Source organism: Crinia signifera, chromosome 1, assembly GCF_055691185.1.
Source record: "Crinia signifera chromosome 1, ASM5569118v1, whole genome shotgun sequence".
Classification (NCBI taxonomy): Eukaryota; Metazoa; Chordata; class Amphibia; order Anura; family Myobatrachidae; genus Crinia; species Crinia signifera.
In genome coordinates, this window is record NC_139217.1 from 339,084,518 (window position 1) to 339,108,021 (window position 23,504).

Here is a 23,504-nt window from a genome sequence, read left to right on the forward strand (position 1 = left end):
GAGTGAATGCAGGCATGCCGAGGTGTTTTAAAGGAGGGTTTGTGACGTCAGCTTGAAGCGGTCGTATAGTTTGTGAAGGGTCAGGCCTACTCACATTTACACAGACTTGGGCAACAACGCACAACAGTATACCGGATTGTGATATTTTCTGTCTGGGTGGCAGTTATCTACTCAGATTAGCAATCAGGTCTGATTCAGGCCCATACCCAACACCACACAGAAATGGGCAACGTTGGCTTACCATTATTCGTGTTCATTCTAGCACCCGCCATCTTTGAAAACCCATGCAGTTCCTGTGCTCTGCCTGTGGTGTCGCTGTCTGCTGTTGTGTTCTAGCACAGGTTTGGTTTGCATATCAGTGCTGATATACAGACCACACTGTGCTAGAAGCACTACAGCAGGCAGTGACAATCCAGGCAGGTAAGAAGAACTGTATGGGTTTTCAAAGATGGCGAGTGCTAGAATTAACACTAATTACTATACCAGCAATACTTAATTGAATGCTTCTACAAAAGATATAGCCAACACCAACTACATTGTTTAGAGTGAATTATGTACTCAAAAATAAAAGGACAACATCAATATTCAAGTCTTTAATCTCTGTCAAAATAATGAAACAAGGGTATCTTACTGCACAAAAATATGTATGGTCTTTCTGGGACACATGGAACATAAACACACATACTATCCAATGATTTAAGTGCATCATACTTCTGCTACATATAGATGCAGAATATATATAGGCACAAACACTTACATTCGTAACATAGTAGTATAAACAATAACAAAATAAATATGTAACAGATGGTTCTTGTGGGAAGATAATGGTAAGGGTTCTCTAGAAACCAAGTGGCAGTCTTCACAATAGGGCATGGGGGAACCCCATTTAACAAGGAGTCAGTGAATAATTGTGGCCAACAGCAAGATGAAAGGCTCTGTTAGATGGAATCCATTCTTGCCACATGGAAATACTACACAAAAGCGGTGTCCTCTACAATGTGCATTATGTAGCAATGACTTTGGCAGTAAAGATGTTTTTCAATAGTTTCTTCTATTACAAAAAAAAAACACCCTAAACACTACAACCCATGAAGTGAGATATTCTGAAAGGACTTGACATCAAAAGTTAAACTATGGAGGACTGCGCTGTTCAAACAAATCACTTTTTAGGCTGTGACGGTCTTCAGCTAGCAGTGTGTATAATGCAGCATAACCGTCTTTCTATTTGTTTAAAAGGCAGTTTGGAGCCGTGTCAATTAGGTGTTCTACCATAGCAGAAGGGAAACCTGCACCTAAAATGCAACAATAAGATGCTATTTGACCAACTGTCTCTGGAAAGTGCATTTTGACACAAATCTAATATTTACACAAACCCTATGTTAACAGATAATTGCACTATTATACTTTGGCATATTGCAAATAAAGGTCTGGAATGTAGAACTCTATACGGTGCTACATAACCTTGTCATTGTGATGATTTGTCTGGTTCTATAAAAGAAGAGCCTTTCATTTTGTTCTCTGCCCAATTATATCAGCATTTGCTGTAAATATTACATTGACTATAGGAGGACGTTCTCCCACTAGGAAAAATAAATATAGCAATAGGTTTGTAACATAACAAATCATATGCCTTCTTCTAAAACCCGAGTTAGTCCAGCACCATGGAAATACTACCTACACAATACCAGCCATGCACAATTCAGATTATTCGGCTACTGGAATGGGGAAGCTCATTACAAGATGGCAACTTTCAAGCTAAGCCAACTGGAGTGTTTATAAAAAGGTATATAATGGAAGAGATACTTCCTATGATCCCATATTATTTGTTCTCATTCAGTTGGTCTTACAACATCAAGGGTGAAATTTAATAGGATGATAGATTCAGTAAGTGAGAGATTTGGTAAGACATCTCCAGTTTTTAAAAGCGGCAATCATTTACACTGCAAAACCAGTTTGATGTTGCCGTGTAAATGATTGCTGCTTTAAAAAAAAACAAAAAACTGGAGATGTCTTACCAAATCTCTCACTTTCTGGATCTCATCCTATTAAATGTTTCCCCATGTTTGCAATCATTAGCTATAATCACATCAAACTGAACATATCTGCACTTCTACTGTTCCTTCTCATCTGCCCACAACTTTTTTGTTAATGTATGCAATACCTACATACTGTATACTAATGCGTAGCTTTAATATCTGTATACACTATCAGAAAAAAAGGAGTTTCAAAACAAAAAAAGCAGACATAGCTAATGTCATAATTTAATAGCTAGGGAAACAATTATTCAAGGCATTCTTGTACAACAGACCAGGTCAAACACATACTTCCTTGGCTAAATGTAATAGTCTAAGTTCCAGAGGTGCAGGACTTTGCTGCTTTAAAAAAAATTGGCATACTCGCACAAATCTTCACAATGGAAAATCAAGCTGGTTTTGCATGATTGCTGCATTAAAAAAACAAACTGCATAAAAGTTCCGCACCTCCAGAACTCGGAGGATGTTACATTTACCTCAAATGTCTCATAAGAAAATATCTAAAGGAAAACACCAGGAAAGAATATTACCTTAGAGTGGGAATACAAAATTTAGGCACGGCTTCTGAGAATAGGAATGTGGCTCTTTAACAAAAACTTGTCACCAGATTCTACATTGATCTTTTGTGATCCTATTTTTCAAAGGAAAGAGCAGATATTATAGTGAGCTCAAGTCATTAGCTTGACTCAATAGTAGACTTGAGCGGCCAGAATATGTAATGCTGATTCCTCTACAACTTACAGCTGTGAAGGTGAAAAGAGACTCGGGAAAGATGGCACATGTGAGCGAGCATACCGTATTGTATAGCACACACTAGTAACTGCTCTCTCTCATAGGAACAAATTCTGCTCAACTCATAGTGAACAAGGGCTATATAATAAATACATAAAAAGCCAGTGTAGGAACTGAAGACATGGTACCAGATTCTCTAAGCTTCAAAAGTTCAAAAGTGATAAAATGGAGAGTGATAAACAGCCAGCCAATCAGCTCCTACCTGCCATGTCACAGACTGTGTTTGTGTCAGGCAGGAGCTGATTAGCTGGCTGTTTATCACTCTCCATTTTATCACTTTTGAAGCTTAGAGAATCTGGCCCAAGGTCATGTTAAGCTTACAATACAATATACTGGAGTGTCATTGTTAATTACAAACTAAATAGAGGTAGGGTTGAATAAATGTGAAGTGTACCATATAATTTTACATTTAGATAATCTTTGAGTCTCCCCACCTGAGATTAAATACGAAACAATAATAAAAAAAATCAAAATACAAAATGAACAATAACTTTTAGTAAAGAGATCAAGTGAATTTGCCATGGGCATAAAAGCAACATAATATTGGTCTCGTACAAACATGCACAACACATTTAGTTTAAACATACAATAAAAGAAGAGGGAAAAAAAATGCTAATAAGTCAAAAAGTCATCTTGTTTCGGTCTCAGTCATTGATGAATTTGTAGATTCCAAGTGACGTGAGAGAGTTTCTGTTGCTCCTGAGGAGGAGGAGGATGGAGTGCCTGCACAGACAGGGCTGTCCGTTAATTTTGGGCTCTTGCACTCAAATCTTTGAAAGTTATTAGGGTCACATGATAAATCATCACTGGAAAAATTTAGACTATCTAATTTGGCTAGAGAGTGAGATCTCTTGAGTGGGGAAGACAAAGTGAGACCTGCTAGTCGCATCCGAGTTTCAATTTCCTGAGTCCTCTGTTTGACAAGTCCAGGCTTACCACGGACACTATGAATGCTGTCACTGCTTGAACTGCGGGTAAGATTGGAACTCATGGAGGAGGATGTTGGCGTGTAGCAAATGGTCTTCAGAAAGTCTTTAGTACAGCTACTTATGAGATCTATTTTATAGGTTGGAGTAGATGTCTTCTGAAACACACTATCTGATATTTCAGGCACGTCTACCTTTTCTGGGATATCCTTTTGATCTCCAGCAGGCTGTATGGATAATTGCTGCGTACCTACATCTTTACACATTTCGGCCTCAGTCTTGTCTAAGGTACTTTCTTTGAGGACAGAAGAGCCTTTGCTCTTGAATCGTTCCAATTCTTTGGTATGCTTTCTAACCAAGCCAGCTTTCTGAAGCTGAATTATGGATTCTTGGTGTTGCATCAAATAACTATGCGTAGCAGGCTTTTCTAAGTCACTGCTGAAAAATAAATATTTTAGGTCTTTAGACTGTCTGGATTCTTTTTTAGAGTCTTCACAGGACTCCACTTGACCAATCTCATCCTGCGCCTTTACAGAATCACTGATATTCTTATCAACAGCCTTTGAAGGTGTTGCATGGAAACCTTCTGCATTAGTCTGCAAATGTGTCCCTTTACACAACTGGTGTCCATGCATTCTTTCCAATACTGCTGAAGTCATGTGCTGTAATAGTGCTGGTTGGCTGCATACTGTGGGAGCATCTGATAGGTCAGTAGGCTCCAGCTGCTGCCACTCTGCTTGTGTATCAGAAGACATGGCAGTTGTGGGATACATGCAGTCTGTACATGATGGATAAGTTGGTTTGACTTTACTCAGGATTCCAAAAATGGCATCTTCCTACAAAATGAAGCACAGTAGTTGAACAACCATGATTTAGGGGTATATAACCGAAATTGAAAAAGGCCATAATACATAAAAAAGACAATTCCTTTTAGTCAAAAAGGTACATAGAAACATATGGGGTAACATTTAATAGCATTCAATATATTTTTTTTGCACATTTTTTATGCAAAAACGTCAGTTTTCAGTCATTTTCTGAAAATCGCACATTTAGGGGGGTATTCAATGTCAGGGGAACGGCTTTCGAGCAAGCTCGACAGCCGTGCCCCTGTCCCGTTCTCGTTTTGCTCGCCTGGAGCTCGGCAGTCGGGATTCAATGTCCCGGCGAGAAGGGGGTGTGGCCGCGAGTTGATGACAAAAATAGATGAGCTCCGGCCGGGAGCTCGCCTATTTCCGGCCTTTCTCGGCAGAACGAGCCCGCTCGTTCTGTGCAAAACCCCTGTTCAATGCTGTCGGGGAAGACAGCATTGAATAGGGCCCCGCAGCCATTTCCCCTGTCGGGAGATGGCTGCGGGAGCACGCCTAACATTGAATACCCCCCCTAATAGGATGTAATTTGCGGCAAAAAAAAAATATATATCACACTTTTTGCCAAGAATTCACACATTTTAAAGGTGCGATTTTTAGTAAAAACGAAACACTAAAAATCGCATTGAGATGTTTTCCCATTAAAAAGTATACAAAATCGGCAATTTAACGGGATGCAATTTTTAGTAAAGGCTATTAAAAAAAAAAAAATCGCAAAACAAATAGATCAGGTTCTGACTTGCGAATTTGTCTGAACCATGCACAGATCATTGTGATCTGTGCATGGTTCTGGTGTAAAAAAAAAAAAATAAAAAAAAAAAAAAAAATAAATAAATAAAGAGCCGGTCCTGGTTTCATAAAATCACGGGGCAAAACAAATAGGAGTCCCCAGGATTATATAAAACCAGCACCAGGCTCAAGGGCCGGTCCTGGTTCCCAAAATACGGGGGACAAAATGAGTAGGGGTCTCCCGTATTTCAAGAACCAGCACCGGGCTCAACCAGCCAGCAGGATACTTTTTATACTTTTTTTATGCTGTCCGATGTCTGGGGGCGGGTTTGTTTACATCCAGAGCTCTGCCCCCAGACCGGGACTTAGCCCCGCCAGCCAGCCAATCATGGTCCGGCATGGGGTGTTCCGGACCATGATTGGCTGACGGGGCTAAGTCCCGGTCTGGGGGTGGAGCTTCAGATGTAAACAAACCTGCCCCCAGATACCGGACAGCATTGTGGAGGGTCCGGAGAATTTCCGAAGATCAGCATGGTGAGTATAATTTGCTTCTACAGTTACCCCACTATGGATTCTACTGGAAAAGGGGACCGATCTTCTATCAAGACAGGTGATTTGGAATGTATGGGCTCTGTATGCAAAAAAGTTGTACTGTAAGTGTGTGTGCGTCTTGTGTGTTTTTTTTTTTTTATAACTATTTCTACTGCTGGGGGAATACTAGTCCCAGCGGGCCCTTTATTGCCCCGCATGCTGGGACTTGTGGTTCTCCAAGTCCCTACATGCGGTGCTGGCTTGCTGGGACTTGTAATGCCACAGCAATACACAATAGTTTTTCTATTTTTTAACACTATAATCAGCTTGATGCCCATGGCCCTGGGGCATCGAGGACAGCCCCGGGCTTCAAAAAAATGCAGGTAATTGTTTTTTTTGGGGGGGGGGGGGGGGGGTGCCTTCTTTGGGGGGGTCCCCACTTCCCTAGGACCCCTGCCCATGCTGACCGGTCAAGGGGAGAAAGCTTTGGCCGGGGGGACTTGTATAAAAAGTCTCCCCCCGGCTGTGGCATTACCCTGCTGGCGGTTGGGCCCAGTGCTGGTTCTTGAACTACGGGGGACCCCTACTGATTTTGTCCCCTGTATTTTGGGAACCAGGACCAGCCCTTGAGCTTGTTGCTGGGTTTTATAAAATCCTGGGGATCCCTATTTGTTTTGCCCCGTGATTTTATGAAACCAGAACTGGCTCTTTGAGCCCGGGGCTGGTTATGCTCAGGAGGGGGACCCCACACCATTTTTTTTTCCCACTGTTTTTTTAACCTAAATTGCACATGACTGAAAATTGCACATTTTTATGACTAAAAATTGCGCTTTTTTGTCGTGAATTTGCATCTCATTAAATATGCAAAAATTTGGCCAATAATGCGAGTTTAAAAAGTGCAATTTGTTGCGATTTCTGAAAGTGCGATAAAATCGCACTTCACTAAATCTCGCCCAGAAATTGATGACAGATAAGAACCATTCAGCACATCTTGTCAGCCCCCTTTTTAAATCATATTGTTACCCTTAAACCCTCTTTTTAAGGATATCAATTACTCTAATATTGTAAAAGGGGATTTTTGTAAGAACTTACCGTTCGAACCCCTTTCTCTGAGTCCAGTCCGGTGACACAGCTAACCTTGGGATGTAGAGGGGTCCGCCAGGAGCCAGGCACCTATGCTTCAATTCTTTGGAAGCAGGCTCCTCCCTTCTGCATCCCATCATGCCTCAGTTCGACTTCAAGAGCACACTAGGATACATAACTCAGAACAATGCCTGAACATCTTTTATATATATATATATATATATATATATATATATATATATATATATATATATATATATATATATATATATATATATATATATATATATATATATATATATATATATATATATATATATATATATATATGCATATATCGTTTAAGGCAACATAACATAACCATAACATGGCAACACATGAACGGTACACTTAACTGAGCGTAAGGGAGGGATCGCTGTGTCACCGGACTGGACTCAGAGAAAGGGGTTCGAACGGTAAGTTCTTACAAAAATCCTCTTTTCTCTTTCGTCCAGTCCGGTGACACAGCTAACCTTGGGACGTTCACGAGCCGGTCCTTTGGGAGGGTACGCTCAGACCAACAGTTCTCATCACTGCCCATCCAAATGAAGCGTCCTCCGACGCGAACTCATGAAACCTGTAAAATTTGGTAAAGGTATGAACAGAGGACCAGGTGGCAGCCTTACACAACTGTTCTGCCGTAGCCCCATGGCGCACCGCCCAGGAGGAAGCAACCGACCTGGTGGTATGTGCATTTATCCGAAGACGGAACTTGTCGACCTGCTCTACAGTAGGCAAAAGCAATGGTAGATCTCAACCACCGAGCGATGGTCTGCTTCGAAGCAGGCGACCCAACCTTATGCACATCATATAGCACCAAAAGCAAATCCGATTTCCGAATGTCCTTCACCCTTTCAATGTAATATTCGCAAGGCGCGAACCACATCCAATCTCTTTAGTTTGTCCCTATTCTTAACCCCCTCTGGGGGAGAAAACACCGGACGTACAATGTCTTGATTCAGATGAAAAGACGACACTACCTTAGGTAGAAATTTAGGGACTGTTCGCATCACAGCCCTGTCATCATGAAAAATCAAAAACGGTGACTTGCACGACAAAGCACCCAACTCAGACACTCTTCTGGCTGATGCAATGGCCAACAAAAAAGTAAGTTTCTACGTCACATACTTCAACTCCGCAGATCTTAATGGTTCAAAAGGAGGATTCTGTAACATGGATAAGACCAAAGACAAGTCCCAAGGCGCCACCGGCTGCCTGTAAGGAGGTTTAAGCCTAGCAACCCCTTGTAAAAAGGTTTGAATCTCAGGTAGCAAGGCTACTCTTTTTTGAAAAAATATGGATAAGGCCGATAACTGCACCTTTAAGGATTGCAGACTAAGGCCTGATGAAAAAACCATCCTATAAAAAAATTCAAAAGTCTTGATAATTTGAATCTTGACGTGTGAAGATTCTGTCTCTCACACCATCTGATGTAAATCTTCCACACCCGATGGTAATTAGCTGCAGACACCAGCTTACGAGCTCTCAGCATGGTCTGGATGACCTCATCAGAAAACCCCTTCTTTTTCAATAAGGAGGTTTCATAAGCCTCGCCGTTAAATTGAGACGACCTGGGTCCTCGTGAGGAAACGGTCCTTGGCTCAATAGGTCCTGTCGATGAGGAAGCCTCCAGGAATCCTTCGACAACCTCAGTACAGTGGAGTACCAAGACCTCCTGGGCCAGTCTGGAGCAATCAGAATTGCTCGTACCTTCTGACTCTTTATTTTCCTCAACACTCTTGTGCAACATGGGAAATGGAGGAAAGATGTATACCATCTGGAAGTCCCACTGAACTGTCATGGCATCTACTGCCCAAGCAGTGGGATCCCTCACTTTGGAACAGAATCTCTGAACCTGACGGTTCGATCTTGTCGCCATCAGGTCTATGTCCGGAAGACCCAACGACTCACAATCTCCTGAAAGATTTCTTGATGAAGGGACCATTCTCCCTCCTGAAGGGATTCCCTGCTAAGGAAGTCCGCTTCCACATTCCTGACTCCTGGAATAAATATCGCCGACAATGCTGGTACGTTTGTCTCCGCCCAGCTGAAAACCTTGGAGACTTCCGCCATCGCCATCCTGCTGCGAGTCCCGCCTGGATGGTTCAAATAAGCCACTGTTGTCGCATTGTCCGATTGTATTTTCAGCGGAGACCCTTTCAGCAAGGATTCCGCTTGGAGTAATGCATTTAGAACTGCCCTCAGCTCCAAAATGTTTATGGGTAGTCTCGACTCTTCTACTGACCAAAGGCCCTGCAATCTCAGATGAAGAACTACTGCTCCCCAGCCCCTTAGACTGGCGTCGGTCGTTATGACCAGCCAATCCCAGGACCTGAGAGATCTCCCCAGTTGCAAGTTCTCCACATCCGTCCACCACAAGATGGACTCCCTGGACTCCGGTGACAGGGCTAGAACTTCCATTTTCATTCTCTTGGCCTTCCCTGACCAACAGGCTAGGATGTTCCACTGGAAAATTCTGGAATGGAACCTGGCACACTGTAAGGTGTCGAAACTTGCCACCATCTTTCCTAGCAATCTCACACCCTGCCACACCGATGGTGTTGGGGCATGTAGAATTTCCAAGACCCTCAGTCGAATCTCTACCGCTTTGGACTCTGGGAGAAACACCCTGTGAAGATGTGTGTCTATGATCACCCCCAAGAACTTCAAGTTCTGTGTAGGTGTCAACTGGGATTTTGGTAGATTTAAAATCCAGCCCTGACTTTTCAAAACTGTGTCGCCACTTCCAGGTGAACCTGTAACAATTCTGCCGACTCTGCTTTGATAAGTAGATCGTCCCGATAAGGAATAACAATTATCCCCTTTAACCTGAGAGCTGCAGCCATGATGGACATCACCTTGGTAAATACTCTCGGAGCCGTTGCAAGTCCAAACGGAAGTGCTTGGAACTGCCAATGTCTTCCCCCGATTGCAAAGCGGAGTAAAGATTGGAAATCTGTGTGGATTGGGACATGGAGATATGCATCTCGAATATCCACTGACGCTAGGAACTCCCCAGACTCTATGCTCAAGAGCACTGACCTTAGAGATTCCCTTCGAAAATGATCCACCCACAGATGAGCATTTAAAGATTTCAAATTTAGAATGGGCCTGAAATACCCGTCTGGTTTCAGAACTAAGAAAAGTATCGAATAGAAGCCTTTTCTCCTTTCCTCTCGAGGGACAGGTATAACTACCCCTTTCTCCTCTAGAGATAAAGCAGCACCCAGAAGTGAAGCTCTGAGAGATGCGGTTTTCGGTAAGGGAGTGGGGAGGAATCTGTGAGGGGAGTGACCCCTGAGTTTTATTCGATATCCCTCTGAAACAATCGAGAGTACCCACGGATCCTCCGTGGTCACCCTCCAACTGTCCTGAAAGTGTAGGAGGCGACCCCCTACTCTGATTCCAGAACAGGGAGTCTCCGCCCCGTCATGCAGAGGGCTTATCTTCCCCCTTGGCGGTATGCTTCTTAGCAAAGGCGCCAAACTTGGACCTAGACGCTTTACCCCTGCTGGCTTGGAAACGTCCACGACCTGACTGACCTCTGCCAGTAGCTCCCCCTCTAAAGGAGGGACGAAAGGACTGCTTAAACACTCCAAACTTTGATCCAGTCGCCTTTGAGGTAGTGGGGAGAAAAGTGCTCTTACCCCCGGGTAGCCTGTTTGATAATCTCATCCAGCTCTGAGCCAAACAAAAAACTCTCCTTTCAAAGGAATAATTTCCAGAGACTTTTTAGACTCACTGTCAGCCTCCCAGGCTTTCAACCAGAGAGCTCTCCTAGCAGTAACAGACGTGACCGAAACTTTGGACGCCATCTTGGCACCCTCTTCGCTAGCCTCACATATGTACTCAGCAGCACATCGTAGCTTTTCTGCCAGAGAAAAAACCTCTGCATCATGTTGGAGAAGACTCCCCAAAGTCTCTGCCCACTTGATCATGGCCTACGCCACCCAAGCCGAAGCAATGATAGGCCGCATGGTGAAACCAACACCTTCACAAACTGCCTTGAGACAGCCTTCAACCTTTTTGTCCACTGGATCTTTAAAGGCCGCCCCACCCTGCACTGGCAGAGCCGTGGCCTTAGATAACCTTGCCACAGAGGAATCCACTAATGGAACTTTCTCCCAAATCTTAACATGGTCCTCAGGCATAGGATACATGTTAGCATACCTCTTTGCCATTACCAGCCTTTTCTCCGGAGACTTGCCAGCCTCGTCTAATCAGGCAATAATGCCTTTATCAGAGGGAAAAGATACAGGATCTTTACGGCTCCTTTTAAACACACACTGTGCAGCAGCCTTTTCCTCCGCAGGCAAATCCAGAGTCTGTTTAACAGCCAAAATGAGGTCTTCAATACCAGAGGTAGAAGAATCTATATCCTCCCCCTGTAACCAACATAAATCATCTTCATCAACTCCATCATCTGTGTCTGCATTAATGGAGGTGCTATAGAAGAACTCTGTCTAAACATGACATCATCAGATCTTTTGTGAACTGCTCTAAAAGAGAAGACATTTTATGCACACCCTGTGCCGTGTTCTGCATAGCTTGCAGCCATATAGGGTCTCCCTGTGAAAGGGTAAAGATCCCTGAGATGAAGGTATAGGACCCGGTGATCCCACCAAAGATCCCCTCTGCTTATTTAAAGCCTCTGTCAAAGCCTTGACAGACTGTCCCAAAGCTACAGCCCACTAAGGCTCAGCTCCACCTGGGCTATGAGTCCGTGACCCAGAGGATACAGCTTCACAGGAAGGGCACAATTCCCCCTGGTCCAACTGTTCACAAGATAAATTTACATTACATTTTTTGCAATGATAAAACATCTCCAGCGCTCCCCCCCAGCAACAGAACTGTACTCGTCCGCCATGTTAATATCAGAATATAACAATACTGTTTAACGTTCAGGCAAAGTCACAGAGTAATGCACACAGTGTACTTATCTGTATCTGTTGCCAGTATTCAGCGGGGGAAGCGTTTTCCAGAGAGACTTCTCAGCAGGTCTGTCTATTTCAGCTCCGCAGCACGCACGGGAAATGGCGCCAGGATCAAAAGGGAGAAGCCAAGTCTCCCTTCAGTGAGGGTAACCGCCGTCTTTGGCGCCAAACTCACACACAGGCGCTCCCACTGTGTCTCTCTACCTCCAGTAACTCCCCCTCTAGGGACCACTTGGAGTTGCCCAGAAACGCTGGGCGTCCTGTAAGACGCTTCAACTCCCCTGGGGGATTTCAGCTTCTAAACTCTTAAAGATGGCGGCCGCCATCGCTGGGGGACCCGTCCCCAAGATCCCCTTCTACGCAAGGCGCTGGATGGGGTCCCCCGGAGCCCAGGACAGGTCTCCGCTTGAGCGGAGCTCAGCGCTGTGCAGAGCGCACATTCCTCAGTGAATGTCCCTCTCTGCACACAGAACACTGACAGGACGCGCTTCTGTCAGCGTCCTGTTGCGCTCTCAGCGTGTACTGACTTCAACAGAAGTCACACGCTGGCAAAACCTGCATCTAAGCTAACTGTTAATAAAAAAATAAAAGCCTTTCTGACTAAAAATCCAAAGAAAAAGTGCATTGCACCCACTCCTGTGGGCACCTAAACGAAACTGAAGCATGATGGGATGCAGAAGGGAGGAGCCTGCTTCCAAAGAATTGAAGCATAGGTGCCTGGCTCCTGGCGGACCCCTCTACATCCCAAGGTTAGCTGTGTCACCGGACTGGACGAAAGAGAAATATTATTAGCTCATTGATCTTCCATATTATGCAACTCCTACCTCATTGTCTATAGGGCAGCTTCTTTTGCTGCTGCTGTTGAACAATTCCTTGCTGGCACGCTGATCCTCTCTATTGTACCCCATTGGCGCAACCAGCTTCCCCCGCTCACTTTCTGCTGAGGTTAGGTCATCTTCAAGGTTCTTTGGGTTTACATGTTCTGCAAAATCCAACTTCTTTCTTACTTCCTGCATCCCAAAATCCAAATCTTTCCCCATTGGTAAATATCCCTCGTTGATACAGGTTTTGTCTTTGGCTTTAATTGTGCAATATGGCTCTGGGAATGTGGTCTCCCCCAAGAGGGCATCTCTCTCCAGGTCTTCCACTTGCAGCACCACATTTGGTGGCTCAATTAATTCATGAGGCTCTGCAAGATGCCTAAAACAATGATGTTCAGGCAAAACTTGATCTTCCACATCTTCTTCATTTAGCCTATATGTAATCTCTGACTCCAGGTTATGTGGTTTAAATGGAACATCTAACTCTGTTTGCGGCATTCCACACTCCACATGTTGCCGCCACAGCTTGTTGTGTCTTTGTTTACTAAAATACAAAAAAAGGTTGTCATTTATGTGTAAAAATAAGCTTTGACATATAATAAAACACACCAGCAACATGCATGATGGACATATGAAATGTCCTGTCTAAGTTCATCCTACACAGTCTGTAAAACTTTAAAATATATTAATTTGCTGCAAGTTTTTAAATGCAATTAGCAAGACCTTTCAAATAATTAAAAAACTGATTTTTTTTTACCCCAAAAAAATTTATAGAAAACCTTTATTTTTGAAGAACACATTCCAGTTCACCTAAAAAAAAGAGGTCGATTGCAAAATGATGAAACTCTGCAAAAATCATGGTGAAAGCAGTTCTCCATTCTAGCATTGAATACACTTTCTGCGAATCAGAGTCAAAACCCCATTGAAATACACCAGCGAATTGCAGCAGCTATGAAAGGGAGAACTGACCAGCATTCACTGTTCGCTTTCGGCGAACAGTGAACATTGAATACAGTGTATATCATTTTTCGGTGAAAAAATTCAGTTTCACAAAAAAAAAAAAAAAAAAGCCCTGTTCACTGAAAAAAGTGGTGAATCAAGAGCACTGAATACTGGCCAAAGAGATGGATGGGTGTAAGGCATTAGACACTCCCACCAGCCATTGCCTTTTCTATAGAACAGGGAAGCGTTTCTCAAACTTGGCCCTCAGGGAACCTGTCCAGTGCATGTTTTACAATCATCTAGCTAGAGCACAGGTATATTAATTGACAAGCACACTAGATCTACAGGTGGCATTCATTATTCATGACGATACCTTGAAAACATGCAGTGTTAGGGATCAATGACAACAGAGATAAGGGTCCCACGATTGCAAAGGTCTCTATTAAGGGGTAGGCGCGTTTGTCATTTCAAACACATATTTCCTGCAACAACGGTTCAGTTTAAACCAAGTTTTGGGAACAAATATGTAAAAACAAGTAAATTCACCTGGCATCAAGGATTCCTTCATATTCTGAGAGTTGTCTCTTGAAACCCGCATTTGGTCTCGCTACACTGCGCTTCTGTTTCACGTAATTGTATGCTTTCTCCATGGACCAGCCATATTCTTTCATGGCATAAGCAATGACTGTAGAAGCTGAGCGGCTGACACCCATTTTGCAGTGCACCAGACACTTGGAATTATTTTTTCTGCGGGCACAACCATAAAAGGTTAGCAGTCAACAACACTAAAGCAAAGCTTCATAAAGCAGAGATGTGACCAGATCATCAGCTTCATATACAGTTGACTTTCTACATAGAAAGTCGAAGGCATTAGAAAGCACAGGAAGAAGTAAGCATTTTGGATTGTGCCATGTTTCACTTTGTAGGTAGTTAGCGTGGATGCGTTTGGGCGGAAGCAACCAGCTCTCTTTGGTCATAACAATGGCTAAGGCAATGGTAATGGGGCATGAACTATGGTGGTAAAAACAAGAAGAAACTGGAAAAAGCAGTAATCCAGTTATGAAATTAGGTACAGGTGACACTGGATTGTTTTACACAAAGCATGCAATTACACAATACAGCACAACTGCACACTTGATCATCATGCCATCTTATGTGGAGTCACACAATTCGTACAACTAAACCCCACATTGTCAAAATATGTGCGATATGGATATGTGACAAAAAAAATTGATATAATTCTGAAATCATTTATCACATGATCAATGGTCCCATAGGCAAATAGCGTGCAACAGGGGCAATTCAATTTGAACGCACACTTTGGTACCAATTACGGTACAGTAACATTGCAGATTTCTACACACCACTATGGGCGGTGAAGGATAATGTGTTGCCTGTGAGCTGCTGGGAAAAGGACCAGAATGCTGGCAACTTGCACCCATCACCAATGACTTAATCGCCCCCTTAGAAAGAGTATCTAGTCCTAGTGAATAAATGAGTTGAAAGAGAAGATGTACATAGGACAAATATTTGCAAATCATTAATTTAGAAGATAATACAATGTACATGTAATCGTACAGGATGTCCTATTGTGTCCTTACATGTGCTAGAACTGCTGAAACAACCACCAATACTAACTTTGCTTTGTTAATGAAGTTATAGGCCTCATTCCAGTGTGAAAGCAGGTCAGTGGACTCCTCGTCATATACACGGATATTGTGATAGGCGAACAAGCCCGGGAAAAAGTTGTCTATTTCCCTGGTCACGTTCAGTATGTAGCCAATTCTGAAAAGACAATATTACTGTTAATATTATCTGCATATCAATATAAATATAAAATACAGATTCTGTAAGCCCTTTACTACACAGGGTACAGATTGTACAGAGTAACATATTATTATTGGGTATGGTTTTTTTATTTCAGCAGGAAAAAAAGATAATTTAATAATAAGGTTTAAGTTCAATATGTACTGTAAACCACAGCAGCCAATAACATGTATGTTTTAGTCTGACTCAATAAGGCTATTGCTATTAGCAGAGAGGTTCTACTATGGACTGTGTGCTATAATGGCTGCCAATTACATCTTGCATTGCAATTTTAAATAAGATGTTTGATTTCATAATAAACTTAGTTCATGTATCCAGTCTAGGTTATAAATGCAATGAGCTTTCTGCGGATACAAACACACAATTCAGTTTCATGAAAATCAGTGTTAATATGTTCATCTCCTTCTCACCCTGCATTGCGCAGCTCTTCCAGATTTGAAGCGTTCCATTCAGAGCCCTGAAATACACATAGCACTAATCATTGCAGCCAAGGCCCATGAGATTCCCCTATCTCAAAGTTTACTTTAGCCATTCACCACTTATTTGCAGACTGCATTTAGAGTTTATTTTCATCGCCACTTTCTCTGTCATTTCATTATTAACTAAAAGGGAAGTCTACCTTTGACCGTTTCTTCAATCCCCCAGATATATGTAAGGTGCAAGGGCTGCCACTAGAGGTTCATGTCCACATAGACCCTCTACTGTGTAAACAGAATATCAGATAAAAATAAAATTATTTAAAATAATTGCTGTGCTTCTGCTGTGCTGTGCTTTGCTGAAAGCAGTCTGGCCACTCTTGCCCTTCTATAAGCAGGGAATTCAACTAAGAGTGAAATTTATTGAGGTAAAAAACCCGCTATACCTCGAACCCAATATTGAATTACCGCAGGTATGCACGATCCAAATACCAGAAGAATGCACTTAAAAAAAAAAAAAAAAAATGTTTCCAGGGTTGAAAAGAATACAGAGAAAAAAAAAAAAAAAAAATCTCCTGCCTGGTGCAGCTTATACTCAGCTTATGGGGGTTGCTGAGAGATGTAGCTCTCCCAGCAGTTGCCTCTGGGAGAGGGTGGTCACACACTCAGACACCTTACATGTAGCAGCCAAAGCTTTCTTCCGCTATAAGTTCTGTTCTGCTCCATACACAGATGTATACCCCTTTTACACTTCCAAGCCGGGTCGCACCCAGGATTTTGGACTCGGCTTGCAAGCGGTTCTCTAATAGAAGCCTGAGCCAGCATTAAGCCCAGTGGGAGTGTTTAAGTTTTTTCGTTACCACTAGCAAAAAACCAGGTCGATGCGAATTGACCCAAGATTTTTTTGCAACTGGAAAAGGAGGTCTCAGTCAAAGCGCAGTCTCATTGTACGTCCTAATCACATGGACAATAATGCTGGCCATACTTCAGACATACTTTCCTCCAACTAGTTGGTTGGATGAAATAAACATCTGGTACTGGATGGGAGCAAATGTAATTTGTAATCAGTAATTTGCTCCCCAAATCTGGAAATGGACACAAACCTCAGACCAGGTGCTGTAGTTGAATCTGTTCAATTTAAAAAAAAATTGACTGAATGATTTGGTCCATTTCCTGGGATTGTAAGCAAATGACTGATTGTCATTTGTTCCCATACAGGACCAGATTTTCTGCCCAACCAAACAAGTATTTGGAAGGTTGGATGAAAGTTGATCAAGTGTATCACCAGCATAAGACAAAGCAAAACAAAAGATGCCGAACGATAACAGAGTTGCGCAGGACCTGGTATCTCAGCTAGCACTCAGTATATGAGTGCATCGTGGACAACACCTGGCTACCCTCTAAAACATCATACATTTATAAAGGTCCAGTCCCCCATAATGATTTAAGCAGACGTACAGAGGTGTCCAAATTCATCTATCCCCCAATGGGATACAAGTTGCTTAACACATAATATGTGAACTCTGTGTGACTTTGTAGTATTGGGCGTCTTTTTTGAGTCTTTTTAGTCACATAGCACCTTATTTGCAAAATGGAGTGGATTGAATGCACACACAACTTCTGCTGATTAAAATGATATGTGGCAAGTCTATATTCACTGTATCCTAAAACAAAACCCTACATTGTATTCTAGGAAAACACTTTAGTTTCTTATGCAGATACAGGCAGTCATACACTGTATAGACATGCCATATATAATTTTAATCAGCAAAAGCTGCTTTGCAACCTATTCACTCCATTTTGCAAAATAGACACTATTTTATAGAAAACTCACAAAAAAAGATTCCCGGCTGGGGAAGGAAGGGCTGATTAATGTGAAAGGAGGCTAGATGTATGTAGCAAATCTGTATTTTTATGACCAATATACAGTATGTCTCCCAAAAAAAAATGACAAGCAAAAAAATCATGGCGGTGTGCTGGTCCTTAATTGAACTCCAATATTACTAGGGCACATACCGAAATGTTCACACGACATTAAAAATTTTTTGATATAGATATATATATATCTGTAGTGAAAGGTTAAGCGTTTGCTCTTCCAGACATTGCTCCAAAAGTAATATTAAAGGCACCGAATGATGAAAATCTATTGTGTACCTCAATGTAAGCTAGACTGCCCCAAGCACTGCCATAGGCCTTGTAGAGAGCTTCACGTGTTCACATGTTAAACATGATTTGAGGAGAATTAAAAGACAAAAAACTGTGACCTGTGGAGACAACCCACGCAGTACATTTAAAATAGACACATGAAAGATACTATGATGTATTTATAAAATGACCTGGTCCAAAAATAAGCATGAATGTAATTGTAATTCCTGTGCTACACATACCAAGTACAGGTAATCAAAGACGGGGGAGGCTTTATCCATCTGGCCGAGAATCAGTAACATCTCATTGTCTATGTACTCCTTGTACTCTTTCAGGTTGCAGCTCAGCTTCTTCTCCAGCTCATTACGGATCTAAATACAGATGACAGATATAGAGGAACAAATCACAAGCATGTAGAATAGCGAGGGAGCAGCTCTCTCTAATATATACTCACCTCTTTGCATGTTACATTATCCAAGTCCTTGCTCATCATGATGCTCCGAAGTTTTGCTTTGATAACCCATTCAGTCCTCTCACCTTCACTTGGTCTGCAAACAGGAAAATATCTGCTCAAACAGAACTATATATATACACACACACAGACAGACACACACACACACACACACACAAAGAAGGATTACATTTTGGCAACAATATATGTTCCAAGATAAGGTTATTATAAGTTGGGCACAAATCGATGGGATATGAACTCCTTCTATATTTGATTTATTGCTTGTTAACCATTCAGTAAATGTATAAAAGTACCTTGAAATAGATACGTATGCAACTATAACAATCATATCAATTAAAAATAGAAATAAAGCACAATAAGATTTGGTTAAAATATTAAAATAAACAAAAAAAACCCATGTGCTTGTATTTTTGATAGTCTCTTGTTACTTTGTCATATACTGTAGGTTATCAGATATTGCAGTGAAGAGAGGAGTCCTAGCGCATGCACCGTCCAGCTTAAAAACTAGGAAACTACCTGCTAGGTTTTTTTTTTTTACTTCTAGGAGGTATGTACTGGGTTGAGGGGTTAGCAATGTGTGAAAAGTGAAAACCAAGCAAGAGTTGAGAGGAGAGAGTTCTATCAGATGATCATAAGTTTAATAAAAAAAGGAAAGGGGTGGGGGTGTAGGGAAATATGGGCAGTATTCAATGAGAATTTTGGCGATGTGCAGCGAATCCTGTTTAGGATTCGCTGCACATTTGCCACTGCCCGCCGCGTTCCGGAGCCTCGTCGGCTCCAGTATTCAACGAGTCAGGGGCTCACTGCCCCTGACCGGCGAATTTGAACTTCTGCGGCGATGCCGCAGGGAGCCTGAGGACGGCGGCAGGCAGGGAGATGGAAGTCTCCCTGCCTGCCCCAGAACGTTTGTGGGGGGGAGGTGGGCTCCCCGGGAACCAGGCAGCACAGGCTGCCCCCCGGGATAGCCAACAGTGGACCGGGTATTCACTGCACCCGATCGTGCATATGTAATGATTGGGTGCAGTGAATATATGAATATCTAATGAGCGGCTCGGCTCCCGGCCCCCTGCTGGCTGCTGTGTAAAAAAAATATATATATTTTTTTAAATTTAATATATATTCATGTGCTTACAGCACATAAATAAAAATAGCATGCCCCTCCTCAGAATAAAATTCCTGATTTTTTGACACCAAATGTAAAAAACAAAACACTTTATTTTAAAAGTTCACATTCCACTTCACCATAAAAAGATAGCGATTGCTACTCGGTGAATCATGGCGATAAAAACCTTGAAATGTATTCGCCATCTGGTCATTGAATAGGGTGATTCACCGTTTTAGTAAAGTGTAAAAAAAAAAAAAAAAAAAAAAAAAAAAAAAAAAAATCGCTGTACAGCACGAAAATAGCACAAAATCACCATAAAACATGGTGAATCAGCCTCATTGAACACTGCCCTATGAGTGGAATAAAAGGGAGAATGATTACAGCGCTTCACTACAAAATACACAATTGAGTACTGTGTGAGTGCACAAGGAAATGTATAGCCCTTCTGCACATATGAAGTACCGGCCTTAAGCTTGGGGAGGAGGAATGGGGGAGAGAGGGGAGTGTTGAGGTACATGCTAATTAATTAATTAACCCCTTCAGTGGTGGGTTTTTTTTTTGGGGAGCGCTCCCCACTGGGCGAGTTTTTTATGGGGAGCGCTCCCTTTAAAAATAACCCACCACTACCCCCCTGGGTCCGGGCAGCGCCGCTGAACTGTCAATCAGCGGCTGCCCGGACCTGCGCCCCCCGCGCCGCATCGCTGTCCCTGGCAGCCTTGTTGTCATAAGCCGGGGACTTCTATTGAACACCCGTAGGGGAGGGGGGAGGAGGAGGCGACGCCGCAGAGGGGAGAGAGCCGGGCAGCGCAACGTTGCCTGAAATCAGAGTGAACTCAGCAGCGCTGCCCGGCCCCAAACAGTGGCAATCCTGAGAATTTTCCGGGCTTGCCAGACTGGGCACTGAGGCACAGCCCGGAAAATTCTCGGGATTGCCACTGAAGAGGTTAAGATTTAGCTGACCCATTGTTCCCAAATTATGCAAGAAGATTTTGAGGAACTGATGATAAAAAAAAATGGAATATATTGTACATGGTACATCAGAACTCTGTGACCAGTGGCGGTAAACCCGTTGGTAAATAGTAGGTGAAGGCAGCAAGAATGTGTTGTATTAATTTGTTTTTCTTATGGAACACTGAGTAGAGACAAGAAGCAATAATAGTGATGAGAGAGACATTAACGATGTAGTAGTAGGACTATGAGAACAACCACTCCAAAATCTGTGCCTGGGATACATTTTAGGTTATTGAATGGGGACTTAACACCCCCACTACACCAGCTTATTTATATATTGTTAATGCTTATAGAATTACTTGCTGTACATTCCTATATCTCTGCCCATTCCTTCTCATCCAAGGCCTCTATAATGTCTGTCCCCTTTGTCCGCTCATTTAATAAGGCCCATGAAGGATGCCTGCCAGGTGTATGGATTAAATAGCTGTGGGGGAAAGAGGTTTAGTATACAGTATATACTGGGAAGCATAAGTACCTTAGCTATAGATACTGGTGAGAATTTAATACTAGGAGGGGGGGTGCAATTGAGAGTAAGTCAGATCATTTAGTAGCTTAACGCAAACCAACCAGACAGGTCACAACAAAGATTCTGTTTTTGTCAGCCTTCCAATCAGGATGGTCTAATATTGACATCACAGGTGTTGGGGAAGAAGCTGCCAGGGAAAACAATGTATTGGCTCCGTGGTCGGGCATTTAACAGTTGGGATTCCAATGTCGGTATACTGACCATCGGAATCCCAACTGTCAAAGCGACATCCGGCACCCCCTTCTGGCAGCACCCTGTGTCTTCATTCAAACCAGGCTCCACCTGGAGGAGTTTGTATGTTCTCCTCATGTTTTTACGTAGGCTCAACTGGCTGCTCCGATAGTTACTCATACATTAAAGAAATACTAGTATGTTAAGAAACAGAACTTGTAAAACCCAATGTGGCAGGGGAAAAGGAAAATTATGTTGCGCAAAGCTTCATATAAACAAAAAAAAGGAGTGGTAGTTAGTGTTAGATATTTGCTCCATTGATTTCAATTAAGCAGCCAAATGGTGCTAATTACAAAGAAAACATACAAATAATCAATTTTTAAAAACTGTCCTATGAAAGACACTCACTTCTCCATGTAGAGGATAGGAGAGTCTGGCCGAGTGGACTCCAAATCCTGCATGGTGTTCCACTCGTTGATGCAACTCTGCTCAGAACCGATACAGCTCTCATAGAATGTGGCCCACACAAGAGCCAGCCCACCAGGGAAGTAGTTGTACCTTCGGGCAACCTCACAGGACTTGTGCAGGATCTGAAGGGCTGACCTGTTCATTGGAAGCCACACAAAAAATGTAATGAACAGACAATAACAATAGTAATACAACTAATGTGACAAGATCATAGGCACAGACATAAACAATATTTAATATTCCATGTCTTGCCTCGTATCAGTTACTATGGTTATATGAACCTCACATCATATCATATTGTATGCCCTGATATGTCATACTATTTTATTGGATTTATAATACTTAAATGTAAATATACTCAATTAGCACTCTCTGTTTTTTGGAAACAAAGCCAAAATAAATCCAAAAGGAACAGATCAATCCGTACAAACAGAATGTACAGTATGCTTCAGCAAGAATGAGATTGGAAAGGCTGCTAAAATGTAACAGTGCACCTAAATGACAAACAAATCTGACAAAGCCTTTATTTAGCTAGAACATAACCTATATAGCGGTCATTGCATACATTTCTTACCACATGGCCTGCACCGACACTGGTTTGAACACATGGGTTCTTCCTGCTGTGTTGACGCTGAATCCGCTAAAGAAAAAAAAAAGTAAAGAATTAAGGATGCGAGTTTTGAAAGAATATGATGTGATCCCAGAGGCTGTTGATTAGAATGAAAACTACGAAATGTACACTTTTGGAGAGTCTATCTACTAGAGAGACTTCCTCAACTTATGACTGGATCTTTCAAACAGCCATTCAAACAGGTAAAACTGAGATTTGTAAACATATATGGCATCTTGAGTGGGCTGAGCACAATTTCTGTCCAGTCACATCCATATTGCATACAAACTTCTAAAGGTGCCCATACACGGTACAATTGCTGGGTGGGATGGGATGCGCGCTCCCGTGACACATCTTATCGCACAGCTCAAAAAGTATGTGCTGCACATACTTTTTGTACTAGATCTCATCTCATCGAATTGCAAAACCTATGCGATGCAATCTAGTCCAAATTGTATACAATAATTGTACCATGTATGGGCACCTTCAGAGTGACTCGCTAGCTACAGTTGGAGAGGATTTGCAAAATGTTTCTAAACTGTTGGTAATCCTAAACAAGAATGGTTTTCTATCAACAAAAACCCTTTAGGTGCCAAAATCTCTCTGAGAGATGTTCAAAATTTCCACTAAAAAGGCCAGCGGCATTTTTAATATAAATTAAAATAAAAGATGTGTAAAAGAAAATTGTATTTCTTATACGGTAAACATTACAGGTCATTATGATGAATAAAAATGGGTACTTGTTTCCTAGCACGGCGCCCATCGCATCGTATACCATAAGCTTTACAATGGTATGTGATGCGAGGTGACGCGATGGCACCAGATGTAATACAATTTAAAATCGTATGCCATATACAATGGTATATGATTTTACATTGTATAAGCACCCTAATGGGTGTTTTCAATGTTAAATGGCCCCCTATAAGATTATTAATTGTATAAGTACCGTAATGGGTGCTTACAATGTTAAAAGCACCCCCACGCCACCCCCAGTATCAACGCCAACCAGAAGCGTGGCGAGCACAGCGAGCCCTCGATGGGCGGCAGTATGCGTCCT

General features: G+C 42.3%; 1 protein-coding gene across 3 annotated transcripts in view; it reads right to left on the reverse strand.

The window, feature by feature from the left end:
• Positions 1-578: 578 nt before the first annotated feature.
• The window catches only part of SSH1 (slingshot protein phosphatase 1), a 56,579-nt gene continuing 33,653 nt past the window's right edge, over positions 579-23,504 (reverse strand). For all 3 annotated transcript variants that reach the window (XM_083145879.1, XM_083145888.1, XM_083145896.1), the window contains 9 exons: positions 22,412-22,477; positions 21,778-21,972; positions 18,539-18,632; positions 18,327-18,455; positions 15,934-15,980; positions 15,335-15,481; positions 14,243-14,443; positions 12,758-13,298; positions 579-4,587 (listed from right to left, as the gene is read on the reverse strand). In XM_083145879.1, the coding sequence (XP_083002005.1) occupies positions 3,454-4,587; positions 12,758-13,298; positions 14,243-14,443; positions 15,335-15,481; positions 15,934-15,980; positions 18,327-18,455; positions 18,539-18,632; positions 21,778-21,972; positions 22,412-22,477 (2,554 nt within the window). In that variant the 3' untranslated portion in view covers positions 579-3,453. The remainder of the gene's footprint in view (positions 4,588-12,757; positions 13,299-14,242; positions 14,444-15,334; positions 15,482-15,933; positions 15,981-18,326; positions 18,456-18,538; positions 18,633-21,777; positions 21,973-22,411; positions 22,478-23,504) is intronic.